The following is a 15,200-nucleotide window of genomic DNA, read 5'->3' on the forward strand; positions in this document are numbered from 1 at the left end:
CCTAAAAGGTTGCAGTTTTGTACCCTTTGTTATCAGTTTTCACTGGATTAGAGTCACAAATGGAAATACACTCTCCGATTACTCTGCATTTCTTTAATCTGACTGGGACACATTCTGATCTGAAAGGGTACAAAACTGCAACCTCTTAGGAGTGGACTAAGGACTCTTAGCAGTGGACGAAGCATACTCTTGTAGAAAGCCATTTGCCTGAAGTTTGGCGTATTACTATGTAAAGGGTTGAGGAGGAGCACAGTGGAGTTACAAGTAACTCTACTGACTTCAGTTGACTAGTGTAACACTAGTCAATAGAGTTACTTTGGTATAACTGAGTTCACAGTCTGGTCCATTGTGCCCCAAATAGTTAAAATGAACTGGCACATGAAATTGCAAACCCATTATCAAGAATTCTTAATGAATCTGTAAATTCAGGGGTTGTACCGTATGACTGGAGAATTGCTAACATAGTTCCTATTTTTAAGAAAGGGAAAAAAAGTGGTCCGGGTAACTACAGGCCTGTCAGTTTGACATCTGTAGTATGCAAGGTCTTGGAAAAATTTTTGAAGGAGAAAGTAGTTAAGGACATTGAGGTCAATGGTAATTGGGACAAAATACAACATGGTTTTACAAAAGGTAGATCGTGCCAAACTAACCTGATCTTCTTTGAGAAGGTAACAGATTTCTTAGACAAAGGAAACACAGTGGATCTAATTTACCTCGATTTCAGTAAGGCATTTGATACGGTTCCACATGGGGAATTATTAGCTAAATTGGAAAAGTTGGGGATCAATATGAAAATTGAAAGATGGATAAGGAACTGGTTAAAGGGGAGACTACAATGGGTCGTACTGAAAGGTCAACTGTCAGACTGGAGAGAGGTTACTAGTGGAGTTCCTCAGGGATCGGTTTTGGGACCAAACTTATTTAATCCTTTTATTACTGACCTTGGCACAAAAAGTGGGAATGTACTAATAAAGTTTGTGGATGACACAAAGCTGGGAGGTATTGCCAATACAGAGAGGGACCGGGATATCCTACAGGAAGATCTGGATGATCTTGTAAACTGGAGTAGTAGTAATAGAATGAAATTTAATAGTGAAAAGTGCAAGGTCATGCATTTAGGGATTAATAACAAGAATTTTTGTTATAAGCTGGGGACACATCACTTGGAAGTAACAGAGGAGGAGAAGGACCTCGGAGTATTGGTTGATCACAGGATGACTGTGAGCCGCCAATGTGATATGGCTGTGAAAAAAGCTAATGCGGTCTTGGGATGCATCAGGCGAGGTATTTCCAGTAGAGATAAGGAGGGGTTAGTACCGTTATACAAGGTACTCATCTGAGACCTCATCTGGAATACTGTGTGCAGTTCTGGTCTCCCATGTTTAAGAAGGATGAATTCAAACTGGAACAGGTACAGAGAAGGGCTACTAGGATGATCCGAGGAATGGAAAACCTGTCTTATGAAAGGAGACTCAAAGAGCTCGGCTTGTTTAGCCTAACTAAAAGAAGGCTGAGGGGAGATATGATTGCTCTCTATAAATATATCAGAGGGATAAATATCAGGGTGAGAGAGGAATTATTTAAGCTCAGTACCAATATGGACTCAAGAACATATGGATATAAACTAGCCATCAGGAAGTTTAGACTTGAAATTAGACAAAGTTTTCTAACCATCAGAGGAGTAAAGTTCTGGAACAGCCTTCCAAGGGGAGTAGTGGGGACAAAAGACATATCTGGCTTCAAGACTAAGCTTGATACATTTATGGAGGGGATGGTATGATGGGATAGCCTAATTTTGGAAATTAATTGATCTTTGACTATTAGCGGTAAATATGCCCAATGGCCTGTGATAGGATGTTAGATGGGGTGGGATCTGAGTTACTACAGAGAATTCTTTCCTGGGTGTCTGGCTGGTGAGTCTTGCCCCATGCTCAGGGTTTAGCTGATCGCCATATCTCCAGGGCAGATTGGCAGAGGCCCAGGGGTTTTTTCGCCTTCCTCTGCAGCATGGGGCATGGGTCACTTCCTGAAGGATTCTCTGCATCTTGAAGTCTTTAAACCACGATTTGAGGACTTCAGTAGCTCAGACATAGGTTAGATGTTTGATACAGGAGTGGATGGGTGAGATTCTGTTGTGCAGGAGGTCAGACTAGACCGGGGGGGCCAAACTTTTTGGCCCAAGGGCCACATCGGGGTTGCAAAACGGTATGGAGGGCCGGGCAGGGAAGGTTGTGCCTCCCCAAACAGCCTTGCCCCCGCCCCCTCCCACTTCCCGCCCCCTGACTGCCCCCCTCAGAACGCCCTACCCATCCAACCCCCCCTGCTCCTTGTCCCCTGACCGCCCCCTCCCGGGATCCCCGCCGCAACCGCCCCCGGGATCCCACCCCCATCCAACCCCCTGGGGCCCCACCCCCATCCATCCCCCCCAAACCCCTTTCAGAATGTGGCCCTGGGAACATGGGCGGAGGACTCAGGAGGAGCAGGGGCAGCTGCGCAGCCGGAGAGAAGCAGCAGTTTCCCCTTCAAAGTGCCACTTCTCTCCAGCTGGCTGCGCAGCCGCCCGGTGCTCCTCCTGAGTCCTCCAGCCGCGTTCCACGGGCTCCTGCAGCCCGCACTGCCTGCCTGCTCTCCTGCCCCCTCAGTGCAGCCCCTCCCCCCCGGGGGGGGTGCGCCGGTGCTGAGCTGTCCGAGTGCCCAGCCCTGGGTCCCCCTGTTGTTGGGGGGCCCTGTGCCAGGGCACCCTGTGTTTACTTGTAAATCTGCCCCTGAGCCGCGCCGCCCAGCCGGAGCCAGCACGGTGAGCTGAGGCTGCAGGGGAGGGGGGACAGCAGGGGAGGGGCCGGGGCCGTCCGGGAGCTCAGGGGCCAGGCAGGACAGCCCCACGGGCCGGATGTGGCCCGTGGGCTGTAGTTTGCCCACCTCTGGACTAGACGATCATAATGGCCCCTTCTGACCTTAAAGTCTTAAAGTCTATGAATACACTCACACTAAAACCTGCTTTATTGGCATCTTTTCAATGCTAAGAAACCAATCACAGGATTTGGCACATTGGATAGCTCATCATCACAACATCACTTAATCATCCTTTTAAAAAAAAAACAAAAAAAAACTATCCAAGCAATCTGGAATACTTTCACTCTGAGGGCTGGTCTATACTAGAAAGTAAAGTTGACTTAGCTATGTTGCTCGGGGGTGTGACGTAGTTAAGTTGACCTAAGCCCCAGTGTAGACAGCACTAGATCGACATAAGAATTCTTCCATCAACTTAGCTGCCACCTCTTCCTCTTAGGGCTTGGCTACACTTGCAAGTTAGAGCACATTAAAGCAGCCCCAGGCACCCTAACTCGTGACCCGTCCACACTGGCAAGGCACTTAGAGCGCCTCAACTCTGCAGCTGGAGCGCTCCTGGTAATCCCCCTCCACAAGAAGCATAAAGATTGCTGCACCCCGGCTGAAACACCTGGGTGTCAGTGTGAACGAGGTGTTGCATAACTGCTCTGTGATTGGCCTCTGGAAACATCCCATAATCCCCTGAAGTCAAGTGGCCACTCTTCTCATTGTTTTGGAATCGGCTGTAGGAATGCGGATATCCCCTTTCAAAGCTCCGTTTCTGACAGCCGGCATGCTTATCTGCTCCGGGACAAAGCAAACCATTACTGTGGAATGTTGCTGCTGTGAGTGTGTGTGAGAGAGAGAGGTGGGGGGAAGGAGGGGTCTGCTGCTGTCTGAACTTACAAGACAGCATGCTGACACACTCTCAACACCCCAAAAACCCACTCTCTCTCCCCCCACATACACACAACACACTGCCTGTCACACTCCACAAACACCACATTTGAAAAGCATGTTGCAGCCACTTGCACGCTGGGATAGCTACCACAATGCACTGCTCTCTGTGGCATTGCAAGAGCTGCTAATGTGGCCACGCCAGTGCGCTTAAATCTGACAGTGTAAACACACGGCAGCGGTCTCCGAAGGCTGGTTTAACTCCCAACGCTCTACATCTGCAAGTGTAGCCATGCCCATAGAGAGGTAGATTTACTACAGTGACAGACAAGCCACTGGAGTAAGTGTCTACACCACAGAGGCACAGCTGCAGCACTACAGCTGTGCTGCTGTAGCATTTCTAGTGTAGACATGCCCTTAGTGGAGTCCAGGTCAGCTACTCTTCCCATCCCCCGAAGGTCTTTGCCATATGAATTGAAAGGCTTCTTGAGGACCAAATATACAGTGTTTACACTCCACTTTTTTTTCTTAATTGAAGCAACAACATGAGCTGTCAGATATGAAGCAAATCTGTAAAGCATGGGATCATATTTTATAAACCCAGAATGCCTATCTTTGATCACTCAGTTGTACCATGCTAACGGGTTGTCTTCTTTATTAATCTTTGCAGCAACTTTAATTTTACATAACACCAATTTCTGCTTTTCCCATCACCCCAAGTTAAATCAGATTGCTGGTCTCTCTCCCTTGGTGTATATGTTATCTGTACATGGACTCTCTTTTTAATTAAAGGAAATAAGCTTGCTGGGAGCTTTAGCTGTTAGGGAGAAGTTAGTGGGTGGGGAAAACTCTTGTTTCCTGCTTCTACAGGGTAAATGTTAAATCATGCGCTTGATAAAAGAAGGATCTCTCTCCATTACTCATTGTTTTATGGCAGCTAGATTAAGCCAGATGCTTCATAATTATTTATTTATTTATCTTCCTCAAGCAGTCTCCTGCAAATTGCTTTTGTTCCTGAATTATTCAAAGCCACATGAAACCAGCTCACCGCTGGTCTTTTCTAGCATCGATTCCTAATGGACAACAATCAAAGAACTAGAGTTTCCCTTGAAAATGTTTTCATTTGCGCTATCCAAAATACCTCGGTGTGACAGTTTGAATGCCCATCTGGCCAAGGATCCCCAGAGAGATGACTGATCACATGGTGTCGGCCCTTCCTCCTTATTTCTAGTTGCTATATTGCATTAAAAGATAGTATTTCCAACTAACTCCTTTCCAATGTAGGCAATTGCTGTCGCTGTCACAGGGACATTAAGGGATCGCAAATGGTGGGGGAAGTAGTCCACAAGGCAATTAATATTAAGATATGGTTCCCTCTATGAAAAAGCATGGGACTACCCAGACATAATTAAACAATGCCAAAACAGTATTCTAAATTATATTTACAGAGTACAATGCATCAAGAAGAACTGTAAGGAGCCTGTGATTTTGTTAATTATTAAGACATGCAAAATTGGAATATTTTATGGGGGACAGGTTTAGTATTAAATAGATTAGCCAAAGTTATACCAGATATCGAGTAAGACCTTGAGATTAGCTCTTTGTTGTGTAAAGTGGAGGTCATCAAAAAGTACATCCACCCCATATTAACATTAAAGACCAAGAACTGAACAATGATGGTTCAGGAGCAGTCTCATGGTAAATTTACTGTTTAGGTGTACCACAAGATACAGCTTCTAGAGACCTTCACTCTACCTCATTTAGAGAATGTTGCACATATAGGCTTTAGTATAGCTCTCAACCCTCCAGAGACGCCTTCAGTTACCATGAGAGCAGGGCTTTCTAAATGGGAGGTGGGCTTCCCTGGCAGATGTACAATCAGTTTATAGGAACCGTCTAAAATAATCCAGAAAAAAAACCTCTCTAGGCTCTGACGTCTTCTCATCCAGGAGGAGGATGTGATTCACCGCTGTGCTACTCCAGTTTTATGCTGCTGTAACTTCACTGACTTCAGTGGGAGTTACAACAGCATAAAACTGGAGTAACACAGAGCTAATCAAGTCTGCTTAAGGAGGAGATTTTAGTGATGCTGACCCTGCTAAGCACTAAACGCCAGCCTCTCCTGGATGTTACTTGCAGAGTCAAGAGAGTTTCTTATTAGAGATTTGAAGAACCGCCACAAAATGAATTCCATATACTGGCCTTCTTTTCATCTGAAAATGAAAGACTTCTGTGAAATGATTCAATGGCAGGTAGTGCAGCAAGTCAAAGCAGTTTCCTTAAGGGTTATATGGCGCTGATTACAACTTATTGCCCCACCTCTGCGGCTGATTTCAACCCATTCTCGGAAAATGGGACACATCTGGTATATCTACATGCAGCCAGACACTGTTGTGCGTAATTAGCAAAAAAGTCTGACATCCAGAGTGCTGTACACATTTCTAGCCACAGGACCCTTTGTAGGAGTCTTTGGTTCTATTTCATACATGAAACAGGACCGATTCCCAAAGCACTATGGCAAGCATTGATGGTCAGTGACATACAGTGATACCTTCCATGTGTTCTTTAAACAACATGACTACACATTTGCCATGTGTGATTTATTCTCTCATCTGCTCCCCAGAGGGAGAAGCGTGTGGAGTGGAGGTTCTAGTTTTGGAACGATGGTTTTTGCTTTTTGTTTAATATAAACACACCTCTTGCTCCGTGTTTATGTTAGAGAGGCAACGTCAAAGAAATGGACCTTGCACTTGGAACAGCAAGTGATGCAGTTTGTGATGGTCCTTAGTTCCTGGGGGAGTTTGTTCCACAGTCTCAAACCACCTCCCTCTTCCCCCCCCCAGAGAAGGTTCAATCTCCCACACCGATGAGCTTTACTCTTATTGCTGAGAGTTCCATTGTGCCAGAGGAGCATAGTTGCTGACCAAGTTCTTTGTCCTGGAACTTTGGACGAACCTTAAATAGTCTGAACCCAGGTCATAGAGAGCTTTGAAAGTAAGGACTGAGTCCTTGAACTTCATTCAAAATTCTATGGGAAGCCAATGTAGCGAGTGGAGGATACGTTTGAAGAATCCTTCCGTCAACCTAGCTACCACCTCTCAGAGAGATGGATTTACTACAGCAACTGAAGAATCCCTTTCTTCACTGTAGTAAGTGTCTAAGCTGCAGCTGTGCTGCTGTAGCGTTTCTAGTGTAGACATACCCTTAACCTCAACCTGTTTTTTCAAGCTTTTATTGGCAACAATGAGGTCTAGAAATTTTCCCTTTTTCAATTCTGATATAATCACTTGACTCTGGGAGCTGGGACCTCAGGCATAAGCCTGTCCACACTCAATCCAGCCCTTTTGTACATAATTGCTATTTGCAGTATTGACAACCCCAAATGTTTGATACTCATGAGTCAGACTGGAAAAAATATAATGACATTAGCTTAAATATCATGAGCTTTAAAAAATATATTACATTTTTTAGGATCTTCTGGGTTTGAAACTTTCAGTTGCACATTTTCAGGCTTTTCTCTGCAACCAGAATGAGCGCTAGAAACTTACTCTTTCAGAAATGAAAGCTAGGATTCACACATAATCACTTGTCTCCAGGAGCTGGGGCTTTAAGTAATACACTAAATATCACACGAGTTTGCAGCACTATTGCAGCAGGGTGCACAGGTACTTTGCAGCCCCAAAGACATGTGACATTCCTCCCACTCCACCTCTGTGATGCCGACACGAGCCAAAGTGTGGGGTTTTGGAGACAAAACCCAGCAGGAATTCTGCACTGGGTTTCAGAGTGCACCCCCGAGCTAAGTGAAATGCCAAGCAGCACTTGAAGATTCAAGTTAGCAAACTCAGTGTTGACTGTGACTCTGAGGTCAATGTAGACCAGGACAAAGTGTGCTCAGCCTGGTGTCAGCTAATCATGATTAAACCCTTTCAGTTGCAGAGCTACCCAGGGTTTAATCACCATTAGCGGACATGAGTTTATACAATTTGTTCTGCTCTACACTGAATGCAAAGTCACCGTCAGCATTGCGTCAGCTAACTCGGTTCTTCACAACCATGTTCCAGCATGGTCCAGTTTTGGAGTGAAGGCAAGTCCTAAGTGGAGGTTCATCAAATAGAGTGTACATGTGCATAATCTGAAACTTTAATTCTGCTTCAACAGAGGCTATCTCAGTTCACTATGAGTGGGTTCCACTGCATTTCAAATCTCTCTCTGAGCGTTCAGGTTAATTTATTCAAATAGACATTAAAAGGGAAGTGTTGAGGGAATGCATAAATTATGGCATCCAAAACAGTTAATCATTCTTTATCTCCTTTGTTCACTTGGATGTTGTGAGGATTAGTTTTGTTAAGAGCTTTGAAGGTGAAAAGTGCTGTTTAAGTGCTAAGTATTTTTTCCCTCATGCTCATTTCCAGTTCCTGCAGCACTGTACTGTCCTTGTGTGACCCTAATAAAACCATTCAATACAATTGCATTGTTTATCGGCTCCCAAAAGTGTGATTTTGAAAGGCCAAAAGGTACCAGAATCATACTGGAGAGCTTCTGTAATGCTCTGAGATGTGCAGAGATGTGAACTCTGTCACACGAGCACCACAAAGCTCATGTGATTGCTGCCTCTAATCTGCTGCACTCATTTATTATAATGACTTGGAAGCAGTGGTATTTTGAGGCAATATCAGATTACTTCAAGGTGAAATTGAACCCAAAGCAAGGTCAACAAGAGGGGGGAAAAGACAAGCACAATTCTAGAACAGACCATCAAAATTATTAGAATAGACCTTTTTACACTGTGGCAGTCCAGTTTCTGCAATGCTGCAGGAATGCTGGAACAATTTGTATAGTGGAGGTGCCATTGAACCAAACTGTAAACCCCGTATATGATGGAAACCACTTCATGCCCAGGGGTGCAGCAGCACCTATGCAATGTTGTGTTAGTCACACTGATGTGAGGCCTGCTAAGGAAAACAAGACAAGACAAATACATCTTTTTTAAAAATGTATCAAGTGAATTTCTTTGAAACTCCAACCAACAGTATTTTTTGGATAGTCTCAGAGGTGAAAGTGGGCCGGTATGGGCCGGTACGGCGTACCAATAAGAAGTGGCCGCCGGTACCAGCCCGTACACAGGCCACGTTGCAGAGCTACCCAGGGTTTAATCACCATTAGCGGACATCGCTGCCTCTTTTGCTCCCATCCCAGGGCTGCCGATGGGAGGGGGGGGCAAAAGGGGCAGCTGCTCCAGGGCCCAGTGATTTAAAAGGGCCCGGGGCTCCTGGCCACCACTAGCACAGCAGTGGCCAGAGTCCCGGGCTGGCTAGGGGAGGCTGACCCCCACTCCTTCTGCCTGAGGCCCCGCCCCTTCCAAGGGCCCTGAGCTGAGCCCCCGTACCAGTAAGTAATTTACCTTACTTTCACCCCTGGATGGTCTACTCACTCTTCCAGAATAATCCAATAGAATTCACCTACTAGCTACAAGGAATGTCAAATGAGATTGAAATCCAGCACTATGGTGCCACTGCATGCAATGTGCCAGGCAGTCTATATATAAATACGGACTGCAAGGAATATCCCTATAAACATTCAGGAAGTAGTGAAATGAGAGAAGTGCCATTGCATCTGATTTGTCAGATCAGTGGGTAGTGTTCCAACTAATGGCTGATGAATAGCAGAGAGTCAACAGGGGTTCCAAATTCTAGCTCAAAAAGAGCCGTGCGGCCCTGCTGAAAGCTGCAATCTCAATGTTGAACACACTCAAAACCTCAGTAGCATCCGTGGGTCCTATTATGTTCAAAGAAGGGGACAGAACTTCAGCTGTAGTCAACCATTCAGACCAGCTGAGGATCTAGCTGAGCATTTGTACCTGAAAGTAGTCGTGTGAAAGTAGTCAGAAATACAGATAGGCTTGAACCCAAACCGCAGATCTAGACACCCCTATGCCTTGAGGAAGTTCAGCTCTAGTTCCTAATGCTGGGACTCAGACCCATCTCAAGCAAAAATATAAAGACATAAAAATGCCTATTTTTCCGTTAAGCATTTACTTGCAGAAAAGCTAAATGTTTTTGCAAAATTTCAATCATGATTTCAAATGTTGGTAACATATCAAAGCTGAACTGGAATAGCAAACTATCTGAAACCAGAAGAAGAGTTTCTAGCTTTAATTATGGAAGAGATAACAGATTGAAGGAGTGGGTGGAGGGACGACTGGGATCTGGGAACATACAGTACTGTGCACTATGAAGTGTTGCAGGAAAGGGAATCATCATGTATTTTATAGTCAAAAAGGTAAATGTTTTTGCTTTGGATATGTGAAAGACATAACATGTAAAAAAAAAATCAGTCTAGATGAGTCACTTCTGACTGAGGCAAACAAGAAAGAACGAGTATAAAGTCTCCATGAGACAAAATACATTGATTCCCTCTTGGAACATTGTGCATCTGAAAACCGAAATGGCAGCTGCTTCACAGTTGCTCCTGTAGGAGACAGGGGATTCCTCCACATTTAAAGGGTCAGTACAGAAAAAGCAGAATAGACTCTCCTTTCAGCTACATAGCTACCCAGGCACAGTAACATTTGCAGACATCTTTATTTAACAAAAAAAGCCTACTTTGGGTTCTCTAAGTTCCTTTAGCTGCATCCACTCTGCCTACTTCTCACTGGCACTGCAGCTCATCCTACCTTCCCCTTACTCAGGAAGAATTGCTACCAAGAGGTCCCATCTCAACTACAGAACTATCATGTTGGACTGTAAAGTCCTACACCCATGTACCATAGAGTGATGGTCAGAAATGTGTGTCCCCAACCCCAGTGGGAAGTTTTGACTTTTCAGCAAAAATTCAAAAGCCATAAAATTTCTTTTGGGAAATTCCACTGCACAGTCTCATGTGAGCTGTCGTTTGAGTGCCTCATACCTCCATTCTCCTCTACTGTCATGGTTTCTGGACAGACTACATCTTGCATGATGCACCACAGGCTCGCCTCTTGTAGAAGCATTGTGGTGTCTCATGGGAGTCCCATGGCCAAAGCACATCGTGGAAGATGTAGTCCAGCTGGGGATCCCAGTCCATGAAGGAGAACAGGGGCATGAGGCACTTGAACTGCAACTCCCATAAGTTCAATTTTTCAACAAAAAGTCAACCTTTTCCATAAAAAGTAGACACCTTTCACGAAGAACTTTGTTTTGTCAAAAACCCAGTTTTCCACTGAAAAACAGTTTTGACTAAAAAATGTTGACCAGTCTTCGTGCCATGATTCAGTTAGATGGTTAAAAAACAGACCAGTCCCATCTAAAAGAGCAATACCAAACTGTATTTGTTGCAATATCATTTTGTAACTGTGTCCCCATATGAAAACTTCAGTGTTGGAACTTTTAACCATTCAACCATCTGTAGCTCTTATGCAAGCTCAACACATTACAGAAAGCAGTGGCAGCAGCACCTAGAGTAACACTGGTTGATACATTTGAGCCACTGACTCCTGATTAGTCCAAAATCTGAGCAGCTGCTTCCTAAACTTTATCATCACACTTTGCATTAAATACAGAAGTGAGAGATTCGCTTGCAGAAGCAAAGAGGAAACCAACCCCTGAGAGGGGACAGAGAAAAGTGGGGAGGGGGCCCTAGATGCTTTAGAGAAAAGAGAAGTCTAAAACCATATCTCCCACAAGAGCAAGAAACGGCTCTTTTCACTTCATTGCAATGACTTTTGAAACCAAAGTTGCAAAATAAGAAGTGACAGGAAGGGGAAAAAAAACCAAGCCATCAGGTCCCTCTGACTCTTGTGTAACTATTAAACAGCTCCCTTGGCGCCATCCTCCTTTTCTAGTCCGTCACACAACTAAAGGGACTCGTTCATTGAAAGAAAAAACAAAATGCAGCTCACTGGCATGAAGCCTTGGGCAAATATCATTGCCTTTTTGCCTCACTGCTTTATTTGATAGTTATTTTTAAGAACAGAAATTAAGTTTTGGGTGGACCTTTGGAGAGCTTACATGCTTCCCTGGTCTAGGTTTGTTTGGGGTTTTTTTAGGGTACTCACCCATCTTCTCTTTACCGCCTCTTGCTTTTTCCTTTCCATTTGTGCATTTGAGTCACCAGGCTTCATTGCTCACAGGCTCCCGCCACACTTTCATCCCTGCTGGCCCCACCTTCCAGTCACACATATAGTTTAAACCTGTGGGGGGGGGGGGAGGACCATTTTAAAGACAGCATTCAAACTGGAACACAATGCACTGCTGCCACATCAACCCAGCCTCACAGAAGACAATCTTGACTCCAGCTTGGGGCGCCATTTCAGATTTTGATGGCGGGGGAGAGGGGGCAACTTTAACCATGATTCCAGGGGCTACTTAGGCACCTGAAAACTCTAGGGGTTTTTTTTGCAGATAATAATTTAGAAATTAGCTGTATCTCATTCCTATATAAAAAAAGAGAATTAAATATTAGACCCACTTAGCTCTAATACTAACATGTTCTCACATCTTATGTCAAGTCACTTAAGGGACACTGGTTAGGTTTAAAAATTTAATGTATATTTTTAATTTGTTATAAGGGCTTGTCTACACTATGAAATTGTCGACAAAACTTTTGTCTTTCATGGGTACTTTAAAAAGCCCCGCCACAAAAGACAAAAGTTTTGCCGACGCAAGTGGCAGTGGAAATGCAGCTTTGTCAGCAGGAGCACTCTCCTGCAGACAAAGCTAACGCTGCTCGTGGGGCTGGAAGTCTGCTGACAAAGTACCAACAAAGAGCATTTACACACGCTGATTTTTAGAATAATCTAGATTACTTTTCAGAGTAGCAGCCGTGTTAGTCTGTATCCGCAAAAAGAATAGGAGTACTTGTGGCACCTTAGAGACTAACAAATTTATTTCAGCATAAGCTTTCGTGGGCTGTAGCCCACGAAAGCTTATCCTCAAATAAATTGTTAGTCTCTAAGGTGCCACAAGTACTCCTATTCTAGATTACTTTCAATCATTTTTTTTGCAGTTCACCAAGCTTGGAATAGATCATTTAACTTTAGAAACATCCTAGTAGGCCAAGGCCCCGTCAGTTTATACTGCACCTGCCTGGGGCAGATAAAACACGACAACGGCCCAACACTGTAGCATTTAATTTCAGAAAGGAGAACTACACAAAAATGAGGGGGTTAGTTAAACAGAAATTTTTAAGGTACAGAGCCAAAAGTGAAATCCTTGTAAGCTGCATGGAAACTTTTTAAAGACACCATAATAGAGGCTCAACTTAAATGTATAGCCCAAATTAAAATACATAGTAAGAGAACCAAAAAAGTGCCACCGTGGCTAACCAACAAAATAAAAGAAGCAGTGAGAGGCAAAAAGACATCCTTTAAAAAGTGGAAGTTAAATCCTAGTGAGGAAAATAGAAAAGAGCATAAACTCTGGCAAATGAAGTGTAAAAATAAAATTAGGAAGGCCAAAAAAGAATGTGAAGAACAGCTAGCCAAAGACTCAAAAAGTAATAGCAAAAAAAATGTTAAGTACATCAGAAGCAGGAAACCTGCTAAGCAACCAGTGGGGCCACTGGATGATCAAGATGCTAAAGGAGCACTCAAGGACGATAAGGCCATTGCGGAGAAACTAAATAAATTCTTTGCATCGGTCTTCACGGCTCAAGATGTGAGGGAGATTCCCAAACCTGAGTCATTCTTTTTAGGTGACAAATCTGAGGAACTGTCCCAGATTGAGGTCGTCAGAGGAGGTTTTGGAACAAACTGATAAACTAAACAGTAATAAGTCACCAGGACCATATGGTATTCACCCAAGAGTTCTGAAGGAATTCAAATGTGAAATTGCAGGACTACTAACTGTAGTCTGTAACCTATCATTTACATCAGCTTCTGTACCAGATGACTGGAGGATAGCTAATGTGACACCGGCAGCGGAGCAAAAAAAAAAAGCCGCTGGAGTGCCATTCCCCCGTCTCCACAGCCCAGTCTCCACTCGACTCTATGGTGGCTGCAACAGCTGAGCTGCCAAGCCCACGTGCTGCGCTAGATCGCCGGGGCAGCCTGGCTCGCTTCCCGGCCGCCCTCCCCGCCCAGACCAGGCCGGGCCGGGCCGGGCCGCTCCGTGAGCCATGGGCACAGCGCAGGAAGCCCAGGCCTGCCTCGCGTTCTACCGGGGGCTCGGGTGGAGGGAGCTGCTGCGGGATCTCTGCCGGGCCGTGCTCACCTTCCTGGAGAAACTGGACTGGAGCAGTTTGCAGGTCCATACAGCTGATCAGCGCAAGCCTGGGAGAGAGGAGGAATGCGGCGTGCTTGGGGAAGAGGCGGGGCCAGGGCGGGGATTTGGGGAGGGATCCAATGGGGGCAGTGAGGGGGTGGGGCTGGGGGCAAGGCCAGGGTGGGGATTTGGGGAGGGATCCAATGGGGGAAAGAGGGGGTGGGGCTGGGGGGCGAGAGCCGCTCCAGGCTCCACCTGTGCGCTGGAGCGGAGGGCAAAATTGCTTGTTTGTCCAGTGTCTCGACTGAACATCGGTCGGGACGCGGGACAAACAAGCAAATATTGGGACGTCTGGTCACCCTACTCCAGAGGTGATCCCGGCAATTACAGGCCGGTAAGCCTGACTTCAGTACCAGGAAAACTGGTTGAAACTTTAGTAAAGAACAAAATTGTCAGATACATAGATGAACATAATTTGTTGGGGAAGAGTCAACATGTTTTTTGTAAAGGGAAATCATGCCTCACCAATCTACTAGGATTCTTTGAGGGGGTCAACGAGCATGTGGATAAGGGGGATCCAGTGGATATAGTGTACTTAGATTTTCAGAAAGCCTTTGACAAGGTCCCTCACCAAAGGCTCTTAAGCAAAGTAAGCTGTCATGGGATAAGAGGGAAGGTCCTCTCATGGATTGGTAACTAGTTAAAAGATCGGAAACAAAGGGTAGGAATAAATGGTCAGATTTCAGAATGGAGAGAGATAAATAGTGGTGTCCCCCAGGGGTCTGTACTGGGCCAAATCCTATTCAATACATTCATAAATGATCTGGAAAAATGGGTAAACAGTGAGGTGGCAAAATTTGCAGATGATCTAAAATTGCTCAAGATAGTTAAGTCCCAGGCAGACTGCGAAGAGCTACAAAAAGATCTCTCAAAACTGGCTGACTGGGCAACAAAATGGCAGATGAAATTCAATGCTGATAAATGCAAAGTAATGCACATTGGAAAACATAATCCAACTATACATATAAAATGATGGGGGTCTAAATTAGCTGTGACCACTCAAGAGAGAGTTGTTGGAGTCATTGTGGATAGTTCTCTGAAAACATTCACTCAGTGTGCAGCGGCAGTCAAAAAAGCAAACAGAATGTTGGGAATCATTAAGAAAGGGATAGATAATATGACAGAAAATATCACATTGCCTCTATATAACTCCATGGTACGCCCACATCTTGAATACTGCATGCAGATGTGGTCGCCCATCTCAAAAAAGATATATTGGAATTGGAAAAGGTT

The 15,200-nt window shown here is 44.9% G+C and overlaps 2 protein-coding genes across 2 annotated transcripts in view; one reads left to right on the forward strand and one right to left on the reverse strand.

Moving 5' to 3' along the window:
* Positions 1 to 15,200, reverse strand: part of F13A1 (coagulation factor XIII A chain) — a 300,639-nt gene that overhangs the window by 242,993 nt on the left and 42,446 nt on the right. Inside the window, exon 3 of the mRNA XM_065584922.1 lies at positions 11,762 to 11,896. Within this exon, the coding sequence (XP_065440994.1) occupies positions 11,762 to 11,765 (4 nt within the window). The 5' untranslated portion in view covers positions 11,766 to 11,896. The remainder of the gene's footprint in view (positions 1 to 11,761; positions 11,897 to 15,200) is intronic.
* LY86 (lymphocyte antigen 86) overlaps positions 1 to 15,200 on the forward strand; it is a 38,512-nt gene that overhangs the window by 6,880 nt on the left and 16,432 nt on the right. The gene's annotated exons all lie outside the window — the stretch shown is intronic.

This window comes from Chrysemys picta, chromosome 2 (assembly GCF_011386835.1).
Source record: "Chrysemys picta bellii isolate R12L10 chromosome 2, ASM1138683v2, whole genome shotgun sequence".
Taxonomy (NCBI): domain Eukaryota; kingdom Metazoa; phylum Chordata; order Testudines; family Emydidae; genus Chrysemys; species Chrysemys picta.